This window comes from Siniperca chuatsi, linkage group LG22, assembly GCF_020085105.1.
Source record: "Siniperca chuatsi isolate FFG_IHB_CAS linkage group LG22, ASM2008510v1, whole genome shotgun sequence".
Lineage (NCBI taxonomy): Eukaryota > Metazoa > Chordata > Actinopteri > Centrarchiformes > Sinipercidae > Siniperca > Siniperca chuatsi.
The window spans coordinates 7221198-7235113 of NC_058063.1; the positions used below are offsets into that span (position 1 = coordinate 7221198).

General features: G+C 42.7%; 1 protein-coding gene across 1 annotated transcript in view; it reads left to right on the forward strand.

Moving 5' to 3' along the window:
* Positions 1–13916, forward strand: part of efnb3b (ephrin-B3b) — a 79040-nt gene that overhangs the window by 33783 nt on the left and 31341 nt on the right. Inside the window, exon 2 of the mRNA XM_044184877.1 lies at positions 4842–5131. Coding sequence (XP_044040812.1) covers positions 4842–5131 — 290 coding nt within the window. The remainder of the gene's footprint in view (positions 1–4841; positions 5132–13916) is intronic.

A 13916-nucleotide genomic window follows, 5' to 3' on the forward strand; every position in this document is an offset into this window, starting at 1 on the left:
CAACTGCATTGAAAGAGTGGAGTGGAAGAGTGGGTTGGGGAGGAGTGGTGGGTGAGGAGCAGGAGGTGTTAGAGGTCGGCGGGGGAGGTCAGGGAGACTGACACTTGAGTCTTCTCAGCTCAGCTCAGAGGTCGCAGCGGGGCGACGCTTGGGTTGAAAAAATGATGTTTCTGCCCTCATAAAAGAGCTGCAGAGAAGAAAAGAGAGGAAAGCTCTCCCCCTCCACCCACTCCCTCCATCTCTTCTTCTTCCTCCTCCTCCTCTTTCTCCTCTACCCCCTCAGTGTCACCTCTGGCCCACTCCAACCCCCCACGCCATGTTTCAAAGTGTGGCCACATGAATGGCTCTATTGTTAACTGCTGAGAAAAAGAGAAGGAGAGAGAGGGAGAGAGTGGATAGCAAAAGAGATGAGGGAGAGTGAGAGAGGATAGGAGAAAAAAAAATCACTCCGAGACAGAGAGAGTGTCTCTCTCAGAGCAAAAATGTGGCCAAAGAGTAAAGGGAAAACGTAATGTTGCTCAGGGCTGTGTCTGAATGGAATGATTTATTTAGATGTGGTCACAGATGAACTCTATAAAGTTGTTTAAAAGTTCACCTCACTTAACTTTTCCCTCCTCTCTTCTGCACTTCTTCACTGGACGTGCACACAGCATGGCAGCATCCTTGACTTGGAGATTCACAGGGCTCACAAACTGTCCTGTGCTCTTTTAGACTGGACTTTTAAGGTGGATTTAACACATCCAGTCACAGAAAAAAATGAATGTGAGTGATTGTATATCACCATACTTGCTGTTTGAATGCAGTCCAGGTTTGTTGACACTAAGGGCGTCACACAGAGGAGAGGGAAAGTATGAATTCTTAGATAAATACACACTATTTTTCTTGCTCTACCACATGATTAGATTGCGACAAGGTCTTCCTACCCCATCCTATTTACAGTGCGCACACACACACACACACACACTATCATTCACTCACACAGACTAGGTTAACCAGGGTTAACTCAACAAATCTGACACCCTGAACATGGAGCCTATCAGAAAATTGAGTTCTGTTGGAGGAATGTGCTTGAATTCACTGCCAGTTTCTATCTTTCCTTCCTATCTTCTTTCTTTCTCCATTCTTCTCATTTGTCCTTTCCTCCTCCTCTTCCATATTATACGTTAAAGTCTTCTCCTTCTGTTTCCCCTATGTCTCTCTGTTTCCTTTATGCTTGTTCACCACATTTCTTTGTTGTTGCTACATACCTTGCTTGACATGTTCAATATTTTTTCCCACTCCCCTCCCTCTCTCTCACTTCACTGATTTCTCCCTCTTTCTTTCTGTCTTTTTCAAGCACTGCACCTGCCCGGTGGCATTTTACCTTAACATTCTTACCATCCTCTGTGTGTGTGTGTGTGTGTTAGCTCTGCCATTCTGCAATGCAGCTCGACTGTGACTCAGGGTACCATCAGATACCACTCACAGAATGTGTCATGCAGGAAGCAAAAGGTGCTTGTTTTTAGAATAGTGTGTGTGCATGTGTGTCAATGCGAGTGTGTGTGTGTGTGTGTGTGTCAGTGGGTTTCAGTGTTCATGTTTAGGGAAAACTAAACCTGTGTTTGGATGTGGGTGGATGTGTTTGGGTAAACCTTTTGTGTTTAGCAGGAGGATATTTGTATGGGTCTGTGTGTGTGTGTGTGTGTGTGTGTGCTGAATAGATTTTTCTGTTTAGGCTTTGCTACAGAAGCCTCAGGAACCACCACCATGTTTATAGTTCATACTCTATAAATGGTGTGGGTGCATGCGCTTGGCTGTCTGAGTCCGACAGTAAGGCGAAATATATGTGTGTGTGTGTGTGTGTGTGTGTGTGTGTGTGTATGTGTTGAGTGAAGCTGAGTGCCTACCTCTCCAGTCTAAGTATTGCCTGATAACCCCGAGTGACCTGGGTAATGAGAAGTGGAACAGTGACTTCCCAGCAGGCCTCTGGGCCCGCCTCAGCTAAAGTTCCTCCGCCGTTCAGTCTGCTTTCTCAAGTTCCCCTCCGGTGTACGCCGCCAGCCAAATACACCAACAGATAAAGCTTACATCTCAGTTTACAGCAGGTGTAAGGCTGTTAGCTTGCAGTGCTAAGAGGTAGATGTAGCCTGCATGCAAGGGGAGAATGTGGTTAGACACATGCAGGTACAACAAAAGAGACTCACAAAATGCCTCTTTCTCTTCCTATTGAAGCTCTAATAATTTGTCCTGTATAACCATAATATTGTCCATTATCAAATAATGTAGCGTTTAGAAAACAAGTGCAGTGTTGTCCAGCAAAACAAAAATTCAAACTGGCTAATATCACCTACCAAAACTAACTGTAAGCCTGTTTTATCTCATCTGAAATGTCTGATTTTAGCCAAGCTAACCGTGTGGCTCTATGGATGATAATCCTGTTGGTTGGTCGTCTAGTAGGCTATGACATCACAATGACATCATCAGGGTTATTTGGGCTTGGGCTTGTAGACGTCAGTATTGTAATAGAAAGCCTGTGTTAAAACTAGGGGTGTGGAGTTTAACAGGAGCGGGCATTTAGCAGGCAGTTACGGTCTAACAAAAATGCTATAAAGTTGCATAATGGGAAATGTAGGATCCAATGTTTTTGGGGCTTGACCCACACTAGGACCTAAATGTCAATATATCTCAGCCTCTGTTGTATCTGTGTCTTGCAACTTTATGAAATAGTGCAATATTACGTTTCTGGAGTAACCTTTTAATTTGCACAAGTATAACTAATGAGCAGCATGCATAAAAAGAAAGTTAATGTTTTACCAGATTAAGTTATTACAATAAAAATCAACTTGGCCCCTTTCGTTACTACCTAATATTGTAAATAATTCAATGGCATGACTTTTTGTCAGCTTCCAAGGCGAGGCCTGAAGGAAAATAGTCATTTTTTATTGGACAAATGAAAGTGTAATTTGTTGCTAATGTGACATTAGTAGGATTTTGTCTTTTTAACAGTATAGTTATTCAACATAATTCTCGGTCTGTTCATGCTTTGTGATCCTGGATTGTTTATTTTTTAATGGTCAAACAGTTGTCTGACAGCAGAACAGAAAGAATAATTAAGCAGGTTTGAGTGCTGTGACTCCCAAGTGTTCATGTGAATTTGTTGGAAACAGAAACAGCATCTGAGTCAGAGGTAACAGAAAATGGGCTTCTTAACATTACAGGCATTTGCTTCCTCCCACTTCCACATCAAAGTGTCACTTAACATTCTGTGAGAATGCTAACAGTAGAGAAAATCCAGCAAATCCCCTCCTCCTTTTTATCTTTTGCTACTATAAACACTTTCCTTCTTTCTGTCAGTAGTGACATTTATTTTAACCTGAGATGAAGTCACTATGGGTGTGCATAGACTACTTTGTGTTTTCCCACTGTTAGCCAAGCATGCTAGCATGGAGCGTTAAAGTCATCATAGGCCTCAGGAGCTAAGTTGATAACTAGTATTTGGCCTTATCAGCAGGAGATGGCCCAGTGCTGTGGGAGGAATGACAGAGTCTAAGTCATTTGTTGAGTTTATGCCCCTCTGACTGCTGTGTTTCATGTTCTCTGCTCTGGAAAGACCTCTGAAAATGCCCACCAGCCTTTTATACAGCAAAAAACACTTTTCAAATCGGATTCTAACTGGGTTTTGACCAATTTGGGTGTTTGCTGATATGCAGAATTAATTTAAATTTTCATGTGAAGTATAGTATGTAGTGTTTACCCCAGGAAAGCCTTAACATTAGGACCATGTGACATCAAAGCTGTTAACTGAAAGTCATGGTAAAATTAAAATGATGATGATAAACCATATTCAAGCATATTTTTATTGAACTGTTGCAGTAGAATCACTTCAGGCTGCAGGTTTCCCATAGCTGACAGGTGTCAAATTGTCAGTTAGGCTATAAACACATCATTCATATCAGAAGTGGATGACAGACTGACATCTAAACAGCTAATCAGCAAAGCTGTATGTACCTGAGATTTGGCATTGGCAGCTTCGTTCTGCTGATCTGCGGCGATAGTTGTCTGACTGTTTCTTCCTCTATGGACATGCCTCAGTTCTCACTTTCAAATATATAAGAGCGGGGGAAAAAAGAAGTTCTGTGAGAAAATTGCTAAAGTGTTGTTGTTTACAGTATTTCACTTTCATTTTCCACGCTGCCATTACATGTGTGCATACATTGCAAGTCTTTTTGTTCACTTTATTACTTCACATATGTTTGCAATATTTTTTGGTTTGAATTCTATGTCTCCTCATGTCAACTCCAGGCTTTTAGTTTAAAGGCAATATTTCTCCTCCTCCTTACACTTGTGAGTGACTGAAGTTTGTTTTTGCATTCATTTGACTACTACTTAGTATATGTTTACTTTCAAAATGTACGAGATTTTGATCACTCAAAAATATCTCAGGGGTAGTTCACAGGAAAAAAGCATAAATGAATGCTTTTCTAATAACTGAATTATTTTTGGCTTTGGATTGGTGGTTATTTTCCCTATGTGGATCATCAACGGGTGGTTATGTTTCCCTACTTTTTTCTCCACCACCTCACAGGGTCAACAGGGGGTTGCGTGAGCTTGTGTGGTAAAAATGTATTTGTGCAGCGGGCTGCACAGCAGTTCCTCTATAAAGGCACCTGCTCCCCACCACAGACAGAAAATAAGAAAGAAGTAGTTGAATTAGGAGAGGTAAAGGACCCGTCTGTTGCTCATTCAACAGCAAGGACAGGTGGCTCTGAACTGGTTTATATCGCTGTTGCAGGAAGCAAAATACTTGAATTAATGATTCTCTGCCTTTCTCGCTCCCCTGACTCCTTTCTTTCCTCCTCCAGGTTCAGGGACGATAAGGGCTACGTTCTGTACCCTCAGATCGGGGACCGGCTGGACCTCATCTGCCCTCCGCTGGACACCGCCAGGTCCACGCCAGACTACGAGTTCTACAAGCTCTACCTTGTGTCGTCGCGGGAACAGGCGGACCGCTGCGAGGTGACCGGCCCCCCCAACATTGTGCTGACCTGCGACGAGCCCACCCGCGAACGTCGCTTCACCATCAAGTTCCAGGAGTTCTCGCCCAACCTCTGGGGCCACGAGTTCAAGAGCATGCACGACTACTACATCATCGGTGAGTCGAGGAAGCAGAACGAACGCTGGAGATTAGGGGATGGAGAGTGTGTGTGTGTGTGTGTGTGTGTGTTTATGGGCATGTGTTGAGCTTTATTGCAGTGTGTGGGGGTGATGAGGGGGTTGTTATGATTGCATGGCTGATTTCTGATTGTGCCTGAGTGTGTTTGTTTATTTCAGTGATGATGGTGATGATTGGGCGGGTGTGTTTAGAGTAATTAGGTTTGAGAATTGTGTGTGATCCGGTCCGCGGGTGGATACAGTACAGGGCGTACACTGCAAAAAATGACCAGATGAGCCTGTAGTCATTGCATGGATATATATGCAGGATATTTTTGTCCATCTTGAATTATTTCAGTTGTTTCACCTTTGTGGGATTAAACACACTTCAGGTGTCTCTTTTTTTAAGCAAACATTTCTTTCTATTCTTTTCATTTTTTGCAGTATGTCCCCGGATTTGTCCATCTTTGCCGTTTGTGTGGGATTTTATGTTTAGTGACGTATGGTTACATTTGTGCTTCAGTGTTGTTTCTAAGAGAGTGTGTATGTATGTCTGTCATTGCTATGTCTTTGTCCTGCTCGGCTGCTGTGCTGGTCTTGGGCCTGTTTATTGTTACTGCCAGCCTTGCAGTGACCGCAAATGGCAAAGCACAGTTTGTTTTGGTTTATTCAGAAGGTTTGTTTGGAGTTGGAGGCTGGGTGAAGACCTGATGAGGTCATCAAGGTGAGCCAGGCCAAGCGTTTGTATCAGACGGAACAATCTGCAAGTAAAGGTCGTGTCAACTGAAACCTGTGGGTTGTTTTTTAAATACAGACCAAGAGCCAAGAGCATTCAACGCTCACAATTGGAGCAATGCACACAACACACACAAAGCACACACACAAGTTTCCAATACAAACACAAGCACTGTAAAAACACCTCAGGAGTGAGAGAGTGAGCAGCATAGACAAAGAGAGAGAGAGAGAGAGACCCTGTTTGATTCCCATAGCTCTCCTCCCACGCACCTGCAAGCTCTATTCACTCAGGTGTCCAAATGCTCTTTTCATTTCTTTTCATCTGCAGGTAGAAAAAAAAAACCTAAAAATGATGGAATGAATAGAGCCAGGAGGAGAAGGAGGAAGCTGGGACAGAGATGCAGAGACAGACAGAGATAGAGAGACAGAGAGAAACAAAGAGAATATAATATAATATCTCTCGAAGTCTGTGAAGTCCCTCATGTCTCTTTGTGTTCTGTATTTGTTCGCTGGTTTCAGGTACGCTCGGTTTTCGCTATCAGTCCTCATAACTGGCGTGTTTGTGCACTGGGCATATTTCTCCTGCACCCTGTATCATTATCAACATACAAGTATTTCTCTCAGATTAGATATGAGGAGGTGAGATAGCATGCAGCGGTGCAGTAAACCACCATGCGTGTATGTGTGTGTATCGGTGCGCCGTATGTGCGCCCGGGGACACAGTAATACAGGAATTTTGGCCTGATAAATAGGGAGGAATAGGAATTAATGCAGTCTGATACCTGCTGATACCTGATTCAATGACTGACAGATGTTGAACAGCAGAACTTGAACAGCCACATCAAATATGGCTGCAAGAAACAGACACTTACAAGATACATAAAACCGACACACTGATCGCTACAGTAAAATCTTGTGATGTAAAATCCATTTATGTGCAAGTACACATGTTAAAATATTGTGTTTTTGTATATACACATGAATGTTTGCCTAGAAGAACAGAAATCTGCTAAACATGGCAGCCATAATTTAGAAATATAGTATAACACAGCATGTTTGAAGCTCCAGAGATCATCCAGAGATTGTGTTAAATTGGGGGCCTCTCTCGAAATATGTTATGTGTCAAGCCAACAGGTAATCAGCAACATACCGGTTATGCACTTGTGGTTATCACCACAAGATCTGTTATTTTAAGGGACTGTCCTAGTTTGTCTCCATCTTTGGCCAAGTGACCAGGGTTCAAATTTCTCATCTGGCATGATTGCACAGATACTGATTATGTGTCAAATACACCCAGGCGACTGCAAAGCCAGTGCACACTGGAGAACTTCCATCAATAAACACGTTTTTTTTAACATCTGTCTTAAACTTTAACTTCATTACGTTGCAGCAAACTAAAAACATAAAGCCCTTCACAGGGCTAAAAAGATGTAAGCAAAGGGCCAAATGCAGTCTCTGCTTTGCCCACCTCTCTTCTGTACTCCCACCTGGCAACTGGAGGGTCCAGAGATAGAAACACCTTTATCTCCACACACAGACCAGACTGATCGATTGACAGCTCCAGCCCAATCAATGACGGCTGCAACACAAGGTCACACACAAATACACACACACACGTGTACTCACACATTTGAAGAGTGACAGAGAGTTGGAGAGGTGAAGCGACAGGGGAGTAGCTGATCGTAGAGAGCATTTGGTACTGATAACTTATTGATAACGTCATCAGATAGCTTGTGTATGGTGTGCAGTGTGTCTTTGATCATGTACTCTTAATGAAGAATTATATTTAGTCTCTCGCCAGAACTTCTGTGTACTTAATGAGGCTGTGAGATAATCAATAACCATTAATCCCATACTGCTCATTTAGCTCATGTATCTGCTGTAGCTTGTATGCATACTGAACTCACTGTGGACTGGTTTGTCCCTGAATTTAGTTACAGTGAATGTATGTTTGTGCATGTGTGTAAGGGCACCAATGTATGCGCCTCAGGGAAATCTTGTTTTAATTAACCTATAGCATAGCGTGATTTAATTTGCACGCTACAGACCAGGCGGGCACACATGGAAAGTGTATGTGCGGTGATGTGGAGCGGTTGGATGGTGGAACAGCAGGAGGAAAAACCCATTACAGATTACCAGTAACTTGCTTAAAGTCCACTGGGTATCAGTTTCCTTTGCAGTTTGCCACACTGATGCATAGTGAATGATACTAAAAATGCTTTAGGATTTCATTTCCACATCATAATTTGTGTTGACATCATCGACAGGTGTTATCATTGATAATTTCTAGAGAAAATAGTGTTTGTGTTTTGAGAAAATCTAGCAAGCAATCTGAAAAAAATCCAGTTTCCTTTGTTTTTGCAGTCACTAATGCAGTGCAGATGCCACTGTTTTGTAATCAGATTACATGAATCCCATTAAATGTAATTCTTTACTTCCGCATCCTGTGGAGAGGAGAGAAAGAGTGAGGAAACTGATTAGTTATACTCATTGATTGATGTTTTTATCCATAACATGAGGTCAGGGTTTATGTAAACCCATTTCTCAGTCACACTCTCTCTCTCCCTGTCTCTGTCTGTTTTGTCTGTGTCTCTCCCTCACTCTCTCCAACCTTTAGTTTCTCCTCTCTCCTCCTTTTCTTTCACCATTCAAATCCACACACACACACACACACACACACACACACACACACACACACACACAGTACATGCTCAGTACGTCAACCCAAACTGCAGATCAAGCCTTTCACTGCTTTTAATGAATCCTTTGAAAGCAGGCGCCAGGGTCTTGTGTAACACACACTCCTTGCATGCATGCACACACACACACACACACACACACGCTCACACACATTCACAATGGTCCTGATGATGTGTCTTCTTAATGAGAACTGCAGGAGGAAAACCATCTCAATGCAGCTGATCTGGTTTGCAACTTAAAGGACAGCGCGAACATGAGGAGAATAGAAGAGTTGTTGTTAAAACTGGTACAGGATCAGCTCATTTTAAAGGGTCAATTCACCTAAATTACAAAAACATTTTTTTTCTCACTTACTCCTTGTGGTATCAAGCCATGCAGATAGTTTTAGTTCAATTTGCTCAGGTTTTTAGATATTTATTTTTGCTGATATAAAAAAAAAACAGCAACATCTCCAGAAGCAATGTCCTCGCTACTCTGGATAATCCACAGACCTCACTATGAACTGTTTTTATCTGAACAGTGAACATATCTTTAAACATGCAGCTTTTCAGAGATTAATTTTCAGTCACAAGGGGTAGTCTGTTATTTCTACATATTTCTTTACAATACAACATGATGTCATATTAAAATGAATTTGCAGACCAGGGTGAGGCAAGAAAAATGAGGGAAGAAAAAGTCAGAAAATATGTTAAGTGGGTAATTTTCAAAACAAAATGGCATATAAGTGTTATTAAATTGCAGTTGAACATACTTTTCTATAATTTTCTAATATTAATCATGTTCAGTTTATGGTCCAAAGTGGCAAACACCACCCATCTTGTACTAAAATTGGCTAAAACATAACATTACAATTAATAGGCCTGGCTAGCAGTCAAACCAATGCTTTTTTCTATGGAGACTGAGTGATGGAAGTGAAGGCTGGTAAGATACAGAGAGGCTGAGTCACAAGGAGGAGGGGGGTGTGGTGTGGGGAAAGAGTAAGTAAGAGTTAAAAGATGCATGTACAGGGATGAAAGGAAAGAAAAGGGGAGGAAAGAGAAAGAACAAAGTAAGAAAGATAGATAGAAGAAGATGACAACAGACAGAGACAGGTCTGTCATTGTGTGTGTGGCTGATGTGAATGGGATGTGAGTGTCAGTTGACACAGACACGGCATCTCATCTACAGGGTGACACTGAAACAACGCGGTCACTTTCAATCACTGCTGCTGCTGTCAGGGGAATGGGACACACATACATGTATGAAAGCACACACATGCACGCACACACGCACATACATGCTTGAACTCACCAGCAGTGAATGATTTCAGGCTCACAGTCAACATACATATGACCTCATATGTGAGTTATCTCCTTCACTCACTCTCTCTCTCTCTCTCTCTCTCTCTCTCTCTCTCTCTCTCTCTCTCTCTCTCTCTCTCTCTCTCTCTCTCACACACATGTCATTAATTCTCCTTGGTGCTCACACTAACATATGCATGCTCACATCGCCATACACAGGGGCTTTCTCATAAATATATGCACTCACACACACATTGGCATACAAGCAGGCTTGTGGTTGTAAACACACAGAAAGTAGTCTGAATATAGCTCACACACACATACCCAAAAACACACACACAAAGATTGGTCAGATCTGTTGTGGTGAATGGGTCAGTCGCCGTGGGACTGCGGTGCTGTTGTTGGCAGTGTGTATGTGTGCGAGTGTGTGTGCACGGATACAGGCATCAAAATGTGTTGTCTGTTTTGCGTTTAACTATGCAGCTAGCATGTGCATGTATGGATATGTGGGATGGACATGAAGGTACTTTTCTGTGTTTGTGTGTGTACATGAATGACTCCCAGCGGTGTGTTTAGGGAGCAGGGCCCCCGGGGCTTTGCGGTGAGCTTGGTGCTTGCCGTCACACAATGGCAGCGATAAACAACCCCCCACCACCACCACCACCACCCCCCCTGCTAATATGAATAACAGAAGAGCTGACTGGAGCCTGCACACCTAGAAAAATAAATTTGTGTGTGTGTGTGTGTGTCTTTGGGTAAGTTTATGAATTTTTGGGGACAGTTAATGGTGTATTGGTGCGTGTGTGTTTGTATGGTAGTCATTTGCATACCATGCTGTCTTAGTCTCTTTTCTGCAAACTTTATTTTCTCTCTCTTTGACTCGGTATTGTTTTCGTCTTTTCTGTCTTTCTGTTTATCTTTCTTGTCCATCCATCTGTCTCCTTTCCTCTGTCTCATTTTTTGTGTGCGTGTATTTATATGAATTTGTGTGTAACCCTTTCAGTCTTTAACAGCAAGTTTAGGTTGGTGTCTCTATGCGCAACTTGGGACAGGGTGGGGCTACGTGTGTGTGTGTGGTCTAATTGTTGGACATTACGGGGCCGGCGCAGTGTGTGCAGACAGCAATGTCGAAGTGTTCAATAATGCAGAGGTACTCGCTGGTTTATTTATCAGGGTTAAGCTGAAATAAATGACACAGAATCCAGATGGGGGAGAGGGAGGGAGGGAGGGAGGAATGACATACAGAGGGGAGAGAGGGAAAAAAAGAGTGAGAGACAGATGAAGAGAGAGAAAGATGGGGAACAACAGCAAAACCAAGAGTGAAATAGAGGAAAGAGAAGAGACAATGGAGGAGAGGAAGTGGAGAGAAACACTGCACTGCAGCCTAAATGAGCTGCACCTCTCCGCCACTCTGCGTTAGTTTATGATTCCCCATGTGCATACGTGCGTGGCTGTCTGCGTGAGTGTGTATGTGTTTGTGTGCAGCACGCAACTTTGCTTGTGACTGCAGTGAGGGGAGCAAAAGTGAGGGATTCAAGGAAAGGACGGGTGGAGGGAGGGAGGGATGGAACGCAGCTAGGTGGAAGAGGTGGGGAATCCAGGGACTCTGAGAAATCTATATCTGCTGAATATTTGATCAAGTTTAAGCCCTCTGATTTGAGCCTCCTGCCAGGCTCTAAAGCAACCACAGACACAGGGGAGATAAGAGGAAGAGCTGCAGGAAGGAGAAGAGAGAGTGAAGGAGATTGACCACAGTGAGGGGCTTAGGGCTAGGGTAGGGGTTGTTTTATACAGAATAATCCCACTGAAATTAAAATGCTTGTGTACCACTATATATTCCATCTTTACTTCTGTGATAAAGATATAAATTTGAATGCCTGTTGGGAAAGTTGTACGTCTCATGTAAACATGGAGAGTATTAGACACTGCGCTCTCATTATTGTAACAGGTGTTTAATGCTTTAAAACCCCTTAACAAGCGGCATCTATTTTGTATACCAGCTTGAATATGACATACTCAAAATAAAATAGTCACTGCTCTTGAACTCTTTTGATTACATTCACGATTCTGCTCACTTCTGAAAGGTATCTCTTTGGAGTTTACTATCAAAATCAGCCCAGGTGATACTAAAACAGATTTACAGATTTAACAGCGGTAAGGGTAACAAACCTCACAGCCCATATTAGAGTGGCTGCTTGTTAAGGGTGTAATCATTTGTATCTTTATTTAGTTATGACATTTTGCTCAGTAATCTTCATTAGAGCCATCATAAGTCAGAGATAACTCTAACCTGATGAAGGTTTAGGAACTGAAACATTGTAACTAAATAAAGTGAGTAAAGTGACAATGTGCAGGATTTCTGGATCCTTCTCAGTAGAGTTGTTGATCCAATGCCCTTATCTCCTATGACTTTATGGTGTGTTTTTAACCTGTTAATTTTCTTCATTACAAATTACAAATACAGACCAGGTCCTCCCTGTCCCGACCACCATGAATCTCACTGTATGTAGTGACACACAAGTAAAATTGTGTTACACACTTTTCAACTTCAAGTGTGTTAAGGCTTCCACATCTGTTGTGGCCCTTAGGGGACATGCCTAGAGTTCGCTCCAAGCCAGCCCCTGACAACTATTTTGAGGTGGACCTGAGACTGCTTTTCTAGCCCGCAACACATTTTTCACACTCCACTAAACGCATCGAATTCTTGGGGCGAACAGCCTCAGTTAAACTCTCATGTGTGAAAATAGCCTCAAATAAAGTGCAAAAGTGGAAATTGGAATAGAATAGGCCAGCAGGGGTTTGGTGCAACGGATCCAACTAATATCCCCTCTAGAGATAAAGTTTATCTGCATCTCTCAATGGATAAGAGAAAGTGGATAGAAGAAAAAATGACTCTATTTAAAAGGCTGGTAGTCAACTCAAGTGTTCTAAATGATTAAGCCTGAGATTCCCCCGGGATTCACTGTATGCATCTTCATTATATGCATGAGAATATGTACACATACTTAATATACAGATCACTGCAAAACCACTGTAAACATGCAACATACTGTACGTTGACACCTATATTGTGGGATACAAATGAGGCCAAGGCATTTCTGGTAAAGATAATAGGAGAGAGGAGAGGGACGGGAATGAGCTGATGTAAAGTGACACTGGGAGAGAGAGAGGGATATTTAGGCAAGAAAAAAAGAAGAGAAAGGGGAGGAAAAAGATGAAAAAAAAGATGTGTGCTGGGTGTGAGTAAGAGAAAGTGACAGATCGCCTGGCCGATTTAGGTCAGCAATCAGAGCCGCGCTACTGTCTGTGAGATTGGCTGTGTGTGTGTGTGTGTTTTGGTATGTGTGTGATGTTGCTTGAGTGCTTATGTGTGTGTGTGGGAGGGGGGGCAGAGGGTGCATTCGTGGGTGTTGGTGTGTGCTTGCGTGAGTGTCAGGTTTGTGTGTCTGTCTGTTTGTGTGGAAGGCTGACTGTGTAGTTTGTGAGAGTTTGTGTGTATGTGTGTGTGTGTAGTTGTGTTGGTGGGGTGGGGGTTGATTGCGTGAGTGAGTGTGAATACGTCTCTCCTGTTAAAGGTCAGACAAGAAGAATCCCTCCCTAATTGGATTGGGCCTGGTTAACATTGTATGATTCATTTAACCTTCCTACTCTGTCTGTCTGTCTCACACACACACACACACACACACACACACACACACACACACACAGACATACACAAACTTTTCTCATTGCCCATCGTAGCTTGACAGACAAAGGCATCATTGTGCTGCTACCTTCTGCCGAGGAACCTTTTGCAGAAGGATGTGTTTCCCGGCAATCAGACATAGGGGAGTTTAAAACAAGCGCACCTCTCGGCTGACCTCTGCCATCAGGAGTATGCATTAGCCTACTAATACAGCTTTGATTTAGTGTCCAGGTTCACGCAAACATGACCCCTGATCAGCATAATGAACACATTCACACAGACACACAGACATGATGTGTGTGTTTGCTTACACACACGACAAACTTTGTGTTCAAAATAAAAATATACCATCTGTCCTCCCCTTTTCATTTAATGGAATGAAATGA